Source organism: Haemaphysalis longicornis, unplaced genomic scaffold (assembly GCF_048455015.1).
Source record: "Haemaphysalis longicornis isolate Haplotype H1 unplaced genomic scaffold, Haemaphysalis longicornis Haplotype H1 scaffold_7, whole genome shotgun sequence".
Lineage (NCBI taxonomy): Eukaryota > Metazoa > Arthropoda > Arachnida > Ixodida > Ixodidae > Haemaphysalis > Haemaphysalis longicornis.
The window spans coordinates 120055346-120070080 of record NW_027526422.1 but is presented as its reverse complement, the minus strand read 5'-3'; the positions used below and the strand labels follow the sequence as shown (position 1 = coordinate 120070080).

At 49.1% G+C, this 14735-nt stretch overlaps 1 protein-coding gene across 1 annotated transcript in view; it reads left to right on the top strand.

The window, feature by feature from the left end:
- The window catches only part of LOC144146497 (uncharacterized), a 78749-nt gene extending 64349 nt beyond the window's left edge, over positions 1 to 14400 (top strand). Inside the window, exons 17-18 of the mRNA XM_077678442.1 lie at positions 3171 to 4550; positions 13845 to 14400. Of these exons, the coding sequence (XP_077534568.1) occupies positions 3171 to 4550; positions 13845 to 14243 (1779 nt within the window). The 3' untranslated portion in view covers positions 14244 to 14400. The remainder of the gene's footprint in view (positions 1 to 3170; positions 4551 to 13844) is intronic.
- Positions 14401 to 14735: the final 335 nt, after the last annotated feature.

The window sequence follows — 14735 nt, the reverse complement described above, 5'->3', positions numbered from 1 at the left end:
ACGATCCCCAGGTGGTCGAAATTAATCCGGAGCCCTCCACTACGGCGCGCCTCATCGCCTGCGTTGCGTCGGCTCGTTAAACCCTACAATCAATCAATCGAAACACAAACGTCGAAGAAGCAGTCCGCAATGTGACGTGCACAGATAAACGTCGATAAAGTGAAGCCCGCGCCTTTGCTATGCATGCATTACTACTGGAACGTTATTAATTTCAGATCAATGGAAATAGGATTGATAACATTGTCGAAGAAACAAAAAATTAAGTCAGCGACAAGGTGACAGTCTTTCCATATCAAACAATATTGTCCGACGGGACGTACGACAAAAAGAGCAAACGGGCGCTCCGGTTGAAACGCCAGATAAGAAAACCGGAAGCGGCCACGCGCGGTTGCAAAACAAACAAAACGGACCCTAAGGATAATTCGCGGAAATATGAAAAGTAAAAGCCCAAGGACGTCCCAAAGCTGTTTTTTACATGCCAGCCTGTGCACAAGGTAATACAAGTTTGCAAACAGGTAATGAAGCACAGCTGCTACCTGACTGATCTGACAAAAATCCGTCTTTAAGTTAGCCTTGTGCAATTCTAGGTCCAGGGTACATTGTTTTTTTCATTCTCACACACAGTACATTCCCAAACACTGCCAGACACTTATAATCGAAGCTGAAATCTCCCGTTCCTTGCCTTGGAATGGCGCGCCTCCATTCCTCACGCAGCTCCCCGTCGCTCGGTTAACAGAACAAGAAAACCCTTTCTGTTGTATCGTTGTACAAGGTACGACATCCCGGGACGCAACACGTATTCGGCATCGTCATTGCACTACTTAAGCCGCATCACAACAGCCCGAGATGCACGTTACATTTTTTTCCCGCACGAAACAAACATAACTCGCCGCGTGTCCGCCGTTCGAGTCAGCGCAACGCCGCCCGAGGAGTGACCTCAGTGAGATGGAGGCGCCACCGCGCGGCGGCCAAACGCAGCATATGAAGCTCTCCCATTGAGTTACGGATCAGTTTCGTGACCAGCAAAGCATTGAAGGACTCTGGTACTGCCGAAGGAATGCGATCAGGGCCGCACGAAAATGAAGGCTTAACTCGCTTTAGAGCTGTTGATACAAGACTTTTCAAAATAAAACATTCTGAGCTTTTATCATACCCCGGAAACACTTGAGGGGGGCAGGATGCACTTTTCTTGCTGAATACTGAGCTGAATTGTTGAGCAAAAGCATTAGGAACGTCAGGAATGCTGTCACCCCTCTTGTCAATGAGGTTAATATCTACTGGGTTGTTTTTGGAAGTTTGTACATGGGCATGACCCCAGAAAGCTTTAGCAATGCGTGGCGCATCAGCTTCAACCACGGCAATATGACTGGACCTATCGTGCTTAAGGAGATTTTTACAATGCGACCTGAGTTGACGAAACTCACTCTGCCACCTCTCTTGGCCAGTTTTTTTTTTTTGCTTGTTTGTGAGCTCGATTCTTTCTACCAAGGGCCTTTCTTAGTTCAGATGAAAACCAGTACGAATAATTGCTATATTTTTTTAGTTTTTTTAGGTACAAATCTGCTTAAGCCATCGTGAAGAACTTCGGTGAAAAAATTAGTCATTTCGTCAGCGTCATTGTGGGTGTCCAGTGGTGACCAATCCGTCTCAGCAAGGAAGTGAAACAAGCCAATATAGTCCCCCCGAGCGAAGTTGTAACCACAGACGCCTGGTGTGTTGACGGGAGAACTGTGGTGGGCAAGGGATACATTAGAAATTGAAATGAATAATGGGGGGTGAAACCTGTCTGGTTTTACGAGCTCAATATAACTACGCGACACCTCAACATGTTCCACGTTAGTAAAGGACAAGTCCAAAACGTTTCCACGCAGATTCCTAATGAAGTTGCATTGCTGTAACGAAGTGAAATAAATAAAATCTAGCAAAATTTCACACTTCTGTGATATCGGATGGGACGCCCGATCAACCAAATGAGTTTCCCATGCAATGCCGGGTGCGTTAAAGTCATCACTGTTAGAGGTTACAACATTTTGTATTGAATTTAGCGTATGTTTGAAGTCAGTGGTGTTTGTCTCGGGTGGTATGTAGTAAGTGCATAGTAAAAGGCGTTTGCCCCGAGAGCAATAATCATAATAATAACAATAATAATAATAATAATAATAATAATAATAATAATAATAAGTAGGTGGGAATTTTTAACACGAAAGTGTTTTATTCCGCGATTCACGAAGATTTCACTTGCGTCATTTCCGTCACGGAAGTGACACCAGTACAACGAGGCAAGCGGCCTGTAAAGGATGCATTCCGGCACACAGCGTATTCTTGCGGGGAAGCAACCTTTAGTACTAAAGTATACGTTATACTTCGGGTTGTTCGTTTTCGTGTTTTATATTTTAACACGAAATTGTTTTATAACGGGATACACTAAGATTTCACTGAAGTCATATCCGTCACGGAAATGACCCCAGTACACCTTCGCCGAAGCGAACCGCCAGCAGATGTCACTCGCCAAGCACACCCACAAGACAGCCTCCGACCCGCAAATCATGCCCAGTAGCAGATTTCGCTGTACATTTCAATTTCGTGTTTCACCGATTCCTATGACAGAGGAATCAACCACAGTTTTTTAGTATGCTGAACTGCCTCTCGCATTCAGCGTTGGAGAGGTACTCACCGCTGTTTAACTTCGGCGCATGCCCCCCTACGCTTTTTAATCTCTTCATTGATAACGGCGCCAACTGGTGTATGAGTGGATTGGATCGTCAGGTAGCTGCGGCCCAATGTAGCCAGACTTCGAGAAAGATGTGGCAAACACGGGTGAGTTTTCGTAAAATTTCTGTTTGAGTCGTACAAAACCCTTAATATTCGGGAGTCACCCGGAACATTCGGCAAACCTGGCAAGGGTAGATGAGACATTTGTGATGAAAATTTGGCTATATACATCTGAGCACTTCGCGCTTTAGATCTATATTGGATCGCACATTTTGCGCTTCCGTGTCTTTCTCAGCCAGGTCAACGCGGCCCAATGTTTTCATATCATTTGCAATACCGGGTTGATAAGGAATAGCGGTTTTCTTCTGTGCTGATATATTCGAGACATTACAGTTAAAATGCGTTATTTCATATGACTTGAAGAATGTCTCAAACTTGATGTCTGTGTTCTCGTGCAGGTTGTGACAGACTCTGGTACACTAGCCCTCTCTCGCCATCCGAGCTCCCTAATGCGTTCCGTCATGGCCAAGGCCAATCGTGCAGTTGTCTCGTCAGCAGCGTCACCGGTGCCTAAACCGCCCGTAGAGCCTAGCGCCACAGTAGCGTTCGCTGCCCCAGAGCGTCAAAAACAGGATGCTGCGGCTACCGTGCCACCATTGGCGACCTCCAAAGAACGTCTGTCCGTTGATAATTCCTCCTGCATCGCAGGGAATTTAGTATCACCATCCCCAATTACCGGAAAAGTAACCGACGCCGGACCGTCGTATGCTGCAGGAAACACGGAGGTGGTTCTGCCGGTAATTGAATGCGAGGCCCTGGTGCGTGACATGAGCGACCTTCTGAAGAACATCGTGGGCCCTCTGAAATCAAATATAGAGCGCCACCCTTCCCCAGCCCAATCTCTAGAAACGATCCTAAAACCAAGTCTACCGACGCCGGTCAAGTTGCCATCAGCAAGCCTTGTACCCTCGCCTATCCCAGCCTATCTTCAGGAGGAGTTTTCATTCGACGACAACGGTATAGAAAAGAACAAGAAGATAACTCCTGGCGCAGAACCTCATGATCATCCGGGGCAATCGGGTGCGTCTATGGCACTTTTGGCGCCGTCCCCACAATGCGAAGATCCAAAACTAGCAGTAGCTATGAACAGCTCATCAGAAGCAAGAGAACGACAGCCTGGACGTGTGCAATCCGCACAGATGGTAACCATGCCGCCGTTGCATTGGATGCCACAGGTCGATGGCAGCATTGACTCCCTACCTCCGGACTATGCTGTTGAGCTGAAGTCGCCCCCACCGAAAGCTTACGCGGACGCTAAAAAAACCGTACTGGGGGTGCCCCAGTCTCCGGGTTGGCAGGCCTTAACTTCTACGTCCGGGGAGAACTCCCCGGCTGTTGTGGGAACGCCACCAGGCAATAAGACTGCGTCACCCATAACCTGGTCCGAGGCTTCCCATCCCGAGATACCAGTGAGACAGGATAAGGGCGTAGGAGCAACGGAAGCGGCCCCTGCTATCAGATCACCTCGGTCGGCGCCCGCCTCGCCAGCCCCAAAAGCGAAGCACGATAGAAAGATCAAGTCTGTGGTTGGCTCGCCGGTTCACCCCAAGGGGATGGCGAGGAAAGTACCTTCGAAAAAGGCAGCGTCGGCAAAACCAACTCCTGGCCAAGATTTCTTATCCCCTGAACAGAGTGTTTTATCCCCGAGTTTGTCGTGGGAGGACACTGACAACTTGCCTTCGCCGGGACCTGCTTTTGGGGCGCAATCTCCACAGAACAAGAAGAGCAAGACGCCGGTCCGAAGACGTTCTTCTAAGAGGCGTCGGGCGCCCGAGCAGGTAACGTCTAACCCTGGGGAATCGGATGCCAGCGTGGTGAGATGGAGGGAAACGGATTTCTTTTTTTGAGCTAATACTATGGTTATTCAGCGAAAAAAGCCAGCGTTGGCGGCGACCGCTGTCTGTAGCGACTACTAAACTTCCATCGCCTGGGACGCGTTCCATTAAGGAGACTTCGCACTACAAAGAAAGGCAAAGTCTGCGTAATCCCTGGAAGTTGCCGGCTAGAGGCAAGTAAAACCTGTTTCTCTAGAAGTCTCAGAAAACAACTATTACTCTAAAATAAGTGTGGCCTGAGCTGTGGGTTGTCTCGGTTCCCATCGGTGCGTGCGCTGGTATCCAGATGCCCAGCACGTTGATGTCTGAGGTGCCTCCTCTTGAAACGTGAACGGCGGCGGCGCCATCTTTGCTTCGGTCCTGAGCTCGTGTAATTTGTGTCCAGTTTATTTAGGCTACCGCGCCTTGTATTTCTTTTCTTGGGCGAGCTATTTTACTAAGTTGTGTTATATCTAACAAATACTCTTTAGGTAAGTGACTTTAATTGGCAGGGGTAGCTTCTAAAACGTTTACGCTTTAACGCCACAATAATGGACATTGATTGCGAAGGACATTCCTATTGATTAAATCAACAGCTTAGGTCCGTGTTTTAACGGAGGAAGTGTAAGTAACGGTTCTTTCTTTTAGATAAATATTTCTCGATGTTTATGAGCACTGAATTGCCAAATGTGTGCACTTTCAGTAGCCTTACAAGAAACGGCAGTATGGGGTCTGTTGAGGCTCAAAATTCTCCTCCTGCTCTAAATATTGTATTGGTGCGGGTTGCAGGGGGACTTATCGCGCACGCATTATTCTGAAACGGTCAGCTTGGCTGCTAGTAATGATAAAATGAAACGATCTCGAGCTATACGTGACGTAATGTTGGATGAAAAGACCAGTATATTGGACGAAAAAAAAAAACGGTTTAAAACCCGTGCCACATTGCCTAAGATGCCGCTCAGAGGGTTCGGGCAGAGCGTATAGCAATGCAGAGTAAAGTTATTTCTGGCTGGCTGTGACTTTTTTTTTACTCAGATCATAATTTCAGTCTTACGAGGGGATTTTGAACCGTGAGTGCAACGCAGGTTGGTAGGTCAATATTTTAAAATGGGCTGAAGTGGTCGAAGTAAAATTTTTGTTAAAGTGACTGAAATGTTGAAAGGGAGCCGGCCATGTATCGCTTCTGTGACGTCCTTCACGCAAAGAATACTAGACGAATAAAAAAAACATTTTGAGCGTGTTTTTAGGGTAGCAATAGGCTTTGATAATTCGGGGCGATCAAATCTATGTTGTAAGGGAGCTTGTTGAGTACACCCAAAAACATACTTCAGATTTCCAAAGAAGTGCAAAAAAAAGTTTGTTAGGAAACCTGAGCAGTGCTTCGTTGGTAGCCTACATGCTCTGAAAATAATACTAAAGCACGCAATAAAAATTCCCCGCATTTCACCGAGGGGAAGAATGTGAAAGTGCGAATGCACGAGTTGAATTTGCGCGGTTCGGTAATGTTCGCGAAAGAGAGATCACAAACACACACACACACAACTACAAAGAAAGAAAGATGCATTTATTCACAGACACCTATTTGTGTTGTGGTTGTACTTGATTGCTAGAGCGGATCTCAGCTTTGAAATTTCGTGTCAGTACTCCTTTAAGCGGGTGCATTAGCCCTTCTCACGCCCGATTCCTGGCCAATCCCCCACGTGGGTATGTGCCATGTCAGCGGCCAGGCAGCGCGCGCCCATCTCCCCCCGTTGCTAAGGAAGACGAGGAGCGCGCGCACCCGCAGCTGTTGCTATGCGGACTACGGCGGCGGACGATTCAGGCTCGCTTAAGAAGTGCATTCGCACTTAATTAAAACCACCTAAAAGTGCTCGAATTCCGTGTAAGCATCATAGGAACGCCTAAGTGTAGAACCAAGTTGGCCTATTTCGAAAGATTGGAAGATAATTACATGAATTAACATGATTATAACATGAATAGCAAGGCAACGTCACCTGTAAGTCTGCGGTTACTGAGGTATTCTCCATTAACCCTTACCACCACCTGTTCCCAATCTAAAGTTCTGATTACCTCTTGTAAACGTGCTGTGAATAACATTGGACAGATTGTGTCTCCTTCTCTGACGCCCTTCCTCATAGGCATTTTAATGCTCTCGTTATGGAGGATGGTGGTAGCTGTGGACCCATTGTAAATATCCTCTAGTATTCTTACATAACGCTCGTCTACACCCTGGTTCCGTAATGCCAGAATGACTGCTGAGGTTTCGACCGAGTCAAATGCTTTCTCATATTCTATGAAGGCTATATATGGGGGTTGAGCATACTCCGCGCATTTCTCAATCACCTGATTGATCGTGCGAATAAGGTCCATTGTTGAATAACCTTTACGGAACCCTGCTTGTTCATTGCGTGAAAATGACGCGCACGGCGTTTTTTCAGACCTCAACCTCACTTGGCACTGTGCAGCTTTCGCATCTTCTCGCGATTCTTTGCTCAGTGCTCCGCCCCCAAACTCGTCCCCTGATGATCCCCCGTAGGAAGACACAAATTTTCTGCATGCTCTAGGTGTGTTTTCTATTAAGAGTGGCCTGGCAAGAGTAGTGTGAAATGGGGTCTACACTCCCCCTTCCAAAGAAGTCACTGATCATCTATATCCAACGGGTCATCTCTAACTATTGAGTGATCACCTCCCCCCCTCCTCCCTTCTTCCCCTTCCCCAACTACGGCCATGTGGACTCCCCAATCTTAATAAATGTCATTAAATTCAATTCACGCGCATGGCGTGGAGTCACGAGGTGCGCTGTGTCGAAGTCGCCGCATCGGCGCCGTGACGGCATAGCTAAGGGAGGCTATGTGGCTCCGCCTATACAGCTTCGCGAAGTTATGGGAGGATCTGCGCACTCCCAGCAGATGGTTAGGAGGAGCGCGTCGGTTCTCGAATGTTTGGAAAATGGGCACAGTCGAGCGCTCTCCAGAAGAAGCTGCCCGCCGGGGGCGTCAGCGAGAGTTGGCGCGCGAACGGGCGTGAACAGGAGTCGATCTACTAACGTTAGAAAAATGCTGTGAAGCTGAGCCTTGCGATTAGAAAATGTTAGACAGCCTCGTTGTTAACGTCAGCGTTCGCGTTGTTAAGCCAGTGAAGCGGGGCTGATTTGTTGAGCCTACGCTTAACGAGGCCACGAAGAAAAAATACAAGGTCAGTTTATCAAAAAAGAGGTTTAGTCAGGATAAAAGCAATGCCAATTTATCGCCAACTTCAAACAAATAACTGATATATTAAAGAAACATTCAACAGTGACTATACCCTCGCGACTTTCCGGCAATTTTTCTCCGACGTCACAGAATCCTTTTTGTGTGATTGGTGGCGGCCGACCTAAGACACCACCAAAAACATGGCTGGGCGATTTTAGTGGCGCATCAGTTTGATGGCATCACTTTAATGCTAACCCGGAGTTAACACACTGAGGAGACGGAGGAATGGACACCCCGATAAAAGAGGTTTTAATGTTGGTCCATAATACGGCTCTGCTGCCCATATTACCTCCCAATAAATATGAAAGTTGATCAATATATCTTCCTTTTTTTTCGGTACACAAAAACGTCTTTTTCTACTGGAATGGAGCTAAGTGAGTTACCAAAGTCTGTTTCTTTAAATAGAACAAAGTTGTATTTTGTCTTGATAGCCCATTTTAAGAGAGAAATTCATCACCAATAATCAAGGAATCATCATCATCGGGATTTTAGCTGCGTGGAATAAAACCGGCTTTCATCTTGCCATGTCGTTCGTGGCCGGTGCTCTCAGTATTATTCGCTCGGAAGTGATATAGCAGTGGCGACGAGGATCGCGCTTGTGCTAGGCGAGTAGTCCCACGCAAGAATGAGTGCCGGGAGGCCACCGGAATTCGCCGACGAAGAAGGTACGTGGCCTACGTACCGGGTTCGCCTGGAAGCTTACTTCGAAGCTCATAGCATCGAGGAGCCGACGAAGAAGCGAGTACTGCTTATAGCTTCGCTAACGAACAGTGCGGTGCGAGTGGTGCAAGCGCGATGTCACCCGAAAAAGGTCAATGAGCTCAGCTACGAGGACGTGATCGGGCATTTGGAAGATCACTACGCCCCGCAAGTCAACGAGATTGCTGCCAGTTATGCTTTCTTCATGCGTTCACAACAAGAAGGTGAAAGGGCCCAGGATTTCATTGCGGAAATTCGGCGGCTAGCAGAGAAGTGTAACTTCGGAACTTCACTGGAGTGCATGTTAAGAGATCGAATTGTTTTCGGTGTGCGAAATGAAGACGTGCGGAGAAATGTATTAACCCAACGAAAGCTAACACTGGAGCAGGCTGAAGACTTTGTTGTATCAGCACAGGACGCGGCTGAGAACGCTAAAAGCATGCAGTCTGCAGAACGAGATGCGGTACATCTTGTCCGACGAACGGCACGTCCATGGAAGTCACGCCCTAAACAGCAGAAGTGCCACACTTGTGGAAGATGTGGTGGCGAATCGCATTCAGAGGACGAATGCAAACACCATCGCGCAGAGTGCCACCGGTGCGGCAAACGAGGGCATTTACGCCGGATGTGCGGACAATGGCGCAAGGGCTTCTATGCAATGACAGCGGAAGCGCATACAGACTCGGACGAAAATAAAGCCCTGCACACGATAGCAGCGGTTCTTCACCAAGAAGCCAGAATCCGCAAGGTTAAGCCAATTTACAAGGAGATTACCTCGAATAACGTCCCCATTAGAATGCTGGTGGACACGGGATCGCCCGTAAGTGTCATTCCCGAAACGGTCTTCCAGAAGTACAAGACGATGTGGCCACCATTACGAAACACACAGCTACGGCTCTCTTGTCTCTTGGGGGAACTTCCAGTCGTCGGACAACTTAGTATGACTGTTGCGTGTGATGGGAAAGATGTGGCTGGCACAGTCATAATGGTCGGCAGCTCAGGGCCGTCCTTGTGCGGCAGAGATACAATCAAGGCGTTCAACGAAGTGGGCGTCGCAATGTTGTCTAATGTGGTCGCGAGTGTGCAACCAGTCGAGGTAAAAACTGCCGGAAGGAAACTACAACAGCTGCTCAACGATTACGCCGACGTGTTCGCTCCGGAGCTAGGCCTCTGCAAGGGACCACCGGTGACGTTTCAGCTGAAAGAAAACGCGTGTCCACGGTTTTGCAAAGCCCGCACGGTACCCCACGCCTTGAGGGATAAGATGTCGGACGCGCTAGACTAACTGGTTGCCCAAGATGTCCTGGAACCGGTGAAAACCGCCGAATTGGCGACACCAGTGGTACCCGTCGTAAAGGGCGATGGTTCCAATAGAGTGTGCGGAGACTTTCGCATGACTGTAAACGCAGCAACGCGATAGAACGTTACCCGTTGCCTCGAGTGGATGACATCTTTGCCAAACTAAACGGAGAAGTCTTCACGACTCCGGACTTACGTCAAGCTTACAACCAGTTACCGTTGGATCAAGAGGCCAAGATGATGACAGTCCTCAACACGCACAAGGGCCTGTTTTGTTTTAACCGGCTGCCTTTTGGCGTAAGTTCTGCTCCGGCCATATTCCAAAGGCGGATGGATGGGCTTCTGGGCGATATTCCTGGCGTGCAAGTATACCTGGATGACATTATCATCGCGGAGAAAAGGAATGACTTGTCCAGGCTAAAAAAGGTCCTACAGTGGCTGCGGGAGTATGGTCTCCGACTTCACTAAGGGAAGTGCAAGTTCTGGCAAGATGAAGTCACTCTCCTAGGTCATCGTATTGATGCTAAAGGCCTGCGGCCAAAGGATGACAACATGAAAGCTGTCATCGAAGCCCCAGCACCCACTTTGGTGAGTGAGCTGAAAGCCTTCCTGGGCCTCGTAAACTACTACGGCAAATTTCTGCCAAATCTTTCCACCATGCTGGCCCCGCTATGTGTCCTCTTAGCTAAAGGGACCCGGTGGCAGTGAGAGCGGGAACAAGAGCGAGCGTTCCAAACAGTTACGGAGGCACTTGCGGCTTCTAAGTTTCTTGCTCACTTCGACCCTGATAAGCCACTACGGCTCGAGTGTGACGCATCACCTGTAGGCATTGGGGCTGTTTTGTCGCACCGTGTCAACGGTGTTGACTACCCCATCGGATTACGGTCCCGGACACTTACAAAGGCCGAGCGCAATTACTCCCAGTTGGAAAAAGAAGTGCTGGATCTTGTCTTCGGCGTCGCGCGGTTTAAGGACTATTTGTATGGACATCGATTTGTGTTAGTGACAGATCATAAACCTCTCACTGGCTTATTCAATCCAAGTAAGGCGATTCCACCGATGGCTGCAGCGAGAATCCAGCGTTGGGCCTTATTTCTGGGAAATTATGACTACGCATTGCAATATCGCAAGGGCAGTGAACATTCTAATGCTGACGCCCTCAGTCGTCTGCCATTGCCGGTCACGGAGCCGCGGGACGACTGCCCCGACGCATGTGTTTTGTATACCCAAGGCCTGGAAGAAACGGCGATATGCGCTCGCGACGTGGCACAACTGACTAATCAAGACGCCATCTTCCGGAAGGTCAAAGGGTGGATTGCAGAGGGATGGCAATCTTCCCTACCACAGGGTCACGAACACCTCCGTCCGACCTTTAACCGGAGAACAGAGCTAACCACAAGCCACAATTTGGTATATTGGGGACACCGCATTATTCTTCCCATGACTGTGGCAAAACGCATGTTGCGTCTGCTGCATGAGATACACCCTGGAATGACATCCATGAAAAACATGGCCCGAACCCTGTTTTGGTACCCGGGTCTGGATACCGCAATCGAACGGCTCGTCAAATCATGCGGTACGTGTGCTCAGGCCTCGGCGATGCCACCAGCCCAGATACCTTTCGCGTGGCCGGACACCGGCGAACGATGGAGCCGACTACATGCAGACTTTGCCGGTCCGATAGACGGCCAGATGGTATTGGTTGTGGTGGACGCCAAAACAACATGGATGGAAGCAGTTCCTATGAAATTTGCCACAGCGCAACCAACGGTTGATGCCCTAAGGTCAATGTTTGCACGTTTTGGCCTTAAAAAACTCTCGTTTCAGATAACGGACCGCAATTTGTGAGCGCTGTCTTTCGCGAGTTTATGGCACGAAACAGCGTGCAACATCCCACAACTGCCCCGTATCATCCACACTCCAACGGATTAGCTGAAAGAGCGGTGTGCACCCTCAAAGAAGGGCTAAAAAAAACCCTGGAATAGACCTGAAAATACGCATATCTCGGTGTCTGTGCCGATATCGCCGAACGCCTATCAAGGATGGCAAGTCGCCTGTGGAGCTGTTACTGAGATATCAGATCAGAACCAAAATGGACTGCATCACACCGGACAAGGCTAGGGCAGAAATCCAACCGAGAGCGATAAGGGATAAATTTAATGCCAGTGACCACGTCTGGATTCGAAGTTTTGGGTCAGGTCAACGGTGGATTCCCGGAGTTGTGCATAGTCACCAGGCCTCACGGATGGTTACGGTTGACTCAGGACAGGGTCTCCAGCGACGGCATCTGACCAGTTGAGGAGTCGGGCTGAAGAACAAGACTGTCGCTCGGAAGACGTTAACAAGCAGGGACCCGCCACCGAAAGTGCCCCGTCCTTATCGCAGGCGGATTCGACCTCATCTCCCGGTACTACGACCTCAGTGCACGACAGCCCGGAAGAAGCGAAGGCGGGAGCTGGCCACCCGCCAACTTTGCGGAAATCAACAAGGCTCCGAAGGCCCCCTGACCGCTACGGCTTTTCTCCTGAACGCTTTACCTAATAAGGGTTGATACGCCATCATCATCATCATCATCATCATCATCATCACCATCGTCGTCGTCGTCGTCGTTATCACCAACAATCAAGGAATCATCATCGGGATTTTAGCTGCGTTGAATAAAACCGGCTTCCGTCTTGCCATGTCGGTCGTGGCCGGTGCTCTAAGTATTGTTCGCTCGGAAGCGATATAGCATAAACCATTATTTAGGCTTGTGTGTTCGATACGATTCGATATACAAAATACAGTGCAAGCTCGTCCAATCGAACGGTCCCCGCGTTGCGTCGCCATATCCGCAGGCCTCGGGTGGGACGTAGGCAGTGCCGCATTTGCTTATATTTGTTCGCGTAAAAATTGAATAACTTTCTTATCTAAGCACCGATCCTGAAAGTTTTTTGCGTGTGTATCCGAAAGACATGAAGAGAAGACGTAGAGCCCGAAAACTACGTAAAAGAATAGGGTGTCAGGGGTCCTTTTATTAAAAGAGTACACAATTTTTTCCCTTTTTATCGCTTGTATCGATGCTTAATTAATGGCCTGGCGAACCTCTCCAAATACTTGAGCGCGCGATAATTAATTACAACTGAACGGCCTGAAAATCGACCGTTTCGATGTCCCGCGCTTTTAGCTCGTAGGGCGCACATGTCAAAACCACGCTATTACCTCACCGTTCTGCGCGGACGTCAAAACACTGCGGAGACAGGTGGAGGCGTTGCTTCCACCGTGCTGCCGCAGCTGCTAAGCGGCCGAGCTGGCTGAACTAAAGGCGTTAGGCCTAACACATCGGCAGCAATTCAATGGCAGCTTTCAATAAAAGTCCTGATGGCGGCTTCTGTTGCGATGCTGGGCAATATTATCGGCTTCTTTCCCGCGTGTGGAACTTTTGGACAGAGCGCCTTTCCCGGCCGCAGTTATGCCTGTAGCTCTGCCTTCGTGTATTATTTTGGTAACGCGCCAGCGTCCAGTCGCCGCTCGCTGAATCGCGCGTGTGAAGTGACGTCACGAGTTTCTGACAAGCGCTGGAGGCACATGGTGCGCCACTTCTTTTCGCTCCCTCGGGGTGATGTCACGCCGATGCCCATTTGTCGCGCGCCGCTCCGCCTGCTTTTCTGTCGACGCGATCAATGTGACCAAGTTGAAGTATGTTTCACGCGTCGCAGGCCGCTCGTATTTCAATTCAGGGTATTCTGTTGAGTAGAGGAAGCGAACTACGTAATAATATTAGCACCGAAAATTGTTACCAATACCCCTTTAAGCTTTGGTACCTAGTGCAAGAACGGAAGCTCCCCCCAACGATTTCCTATAGTCCCATCACAGAAGTAATTATTGCTTTCTTTAATGCCACTCCCCAGTTGCTAGATGCTTCCATGTAATTTACCGCGAAACATGCAGAAAATCGATCAGCTTCTTTCCTGTGTTGCTTCATAGCAATAATAACTATGCAGTCTGCTTTTTTTTCTATCCTGTGCAGGCCAAGGGTGTTGCCTCTCCTAGGCATTCCACCCTGTGGCCCCTGTCTAATGGCACGGACAATCTTCGAGTCAAATCCGACGTGCCGCCGCTGTTTTCGCACTCTCCGCAAGTGTTGGAGTCTTTAGAACAGCCGCACCATCGCCCTTCCGAAAGGGGCGCATACTTCCAAGACCTCGCTGGCACACCCGACGCCCACAGCGGCGCAGCTCAACAAGCAGCGGTGAGGAATGCTTCGGCGCCGCAATCACCCGCCGTCAACGAGATATCCCCTTCATCGCGACACGAGGCGCCTGCAACCGGCCAGCCTACGGTCGGGTATCACTCAAGTACGGAGCCTGGAGAAGACGATGACGTGCCGGATGTCACCATAGACTCCATTTCATGGGGAAGGCACTGAGCGGGAGGGGCAAGCGCAGCTCTAGCGTCGGCCGGGCCTGCGCACAGGGAACACAAACATGTAAAAAAGGAACACCCGAAAAATAAAACAAAGCCGGAGCAAACGCGCGCACGAAGCTGATCCTAGGTTGCACGCCAAGGACGAGAATTTCCAACGAAGGAACTTGGATAAGGCGAAGTGGGGAAGCAACCTCAGTTTTAGCTGCCTCCTCCGGGACTGCCCCTTGCTGAATCAGTGAAGTGGAGCGCACTTACTTAAACACATATGACTATATGTCTATCCTTCAGCGCAATTACATTTTATTGTTCGCTTCCGCACTGGGGGTTTCATATCGTCAGCATACAATATATCCGCATGTTTGATTTCTTGAGCGTGCCATTGAGCGCCCAGCGATTAATGCACTTCGAATCCGTGACACAGTTCAATAGTTTAACCCTTCACATTCCTACTTACATGTTTGTACAGTGAAACCCCGATAATACGACTTTCAAG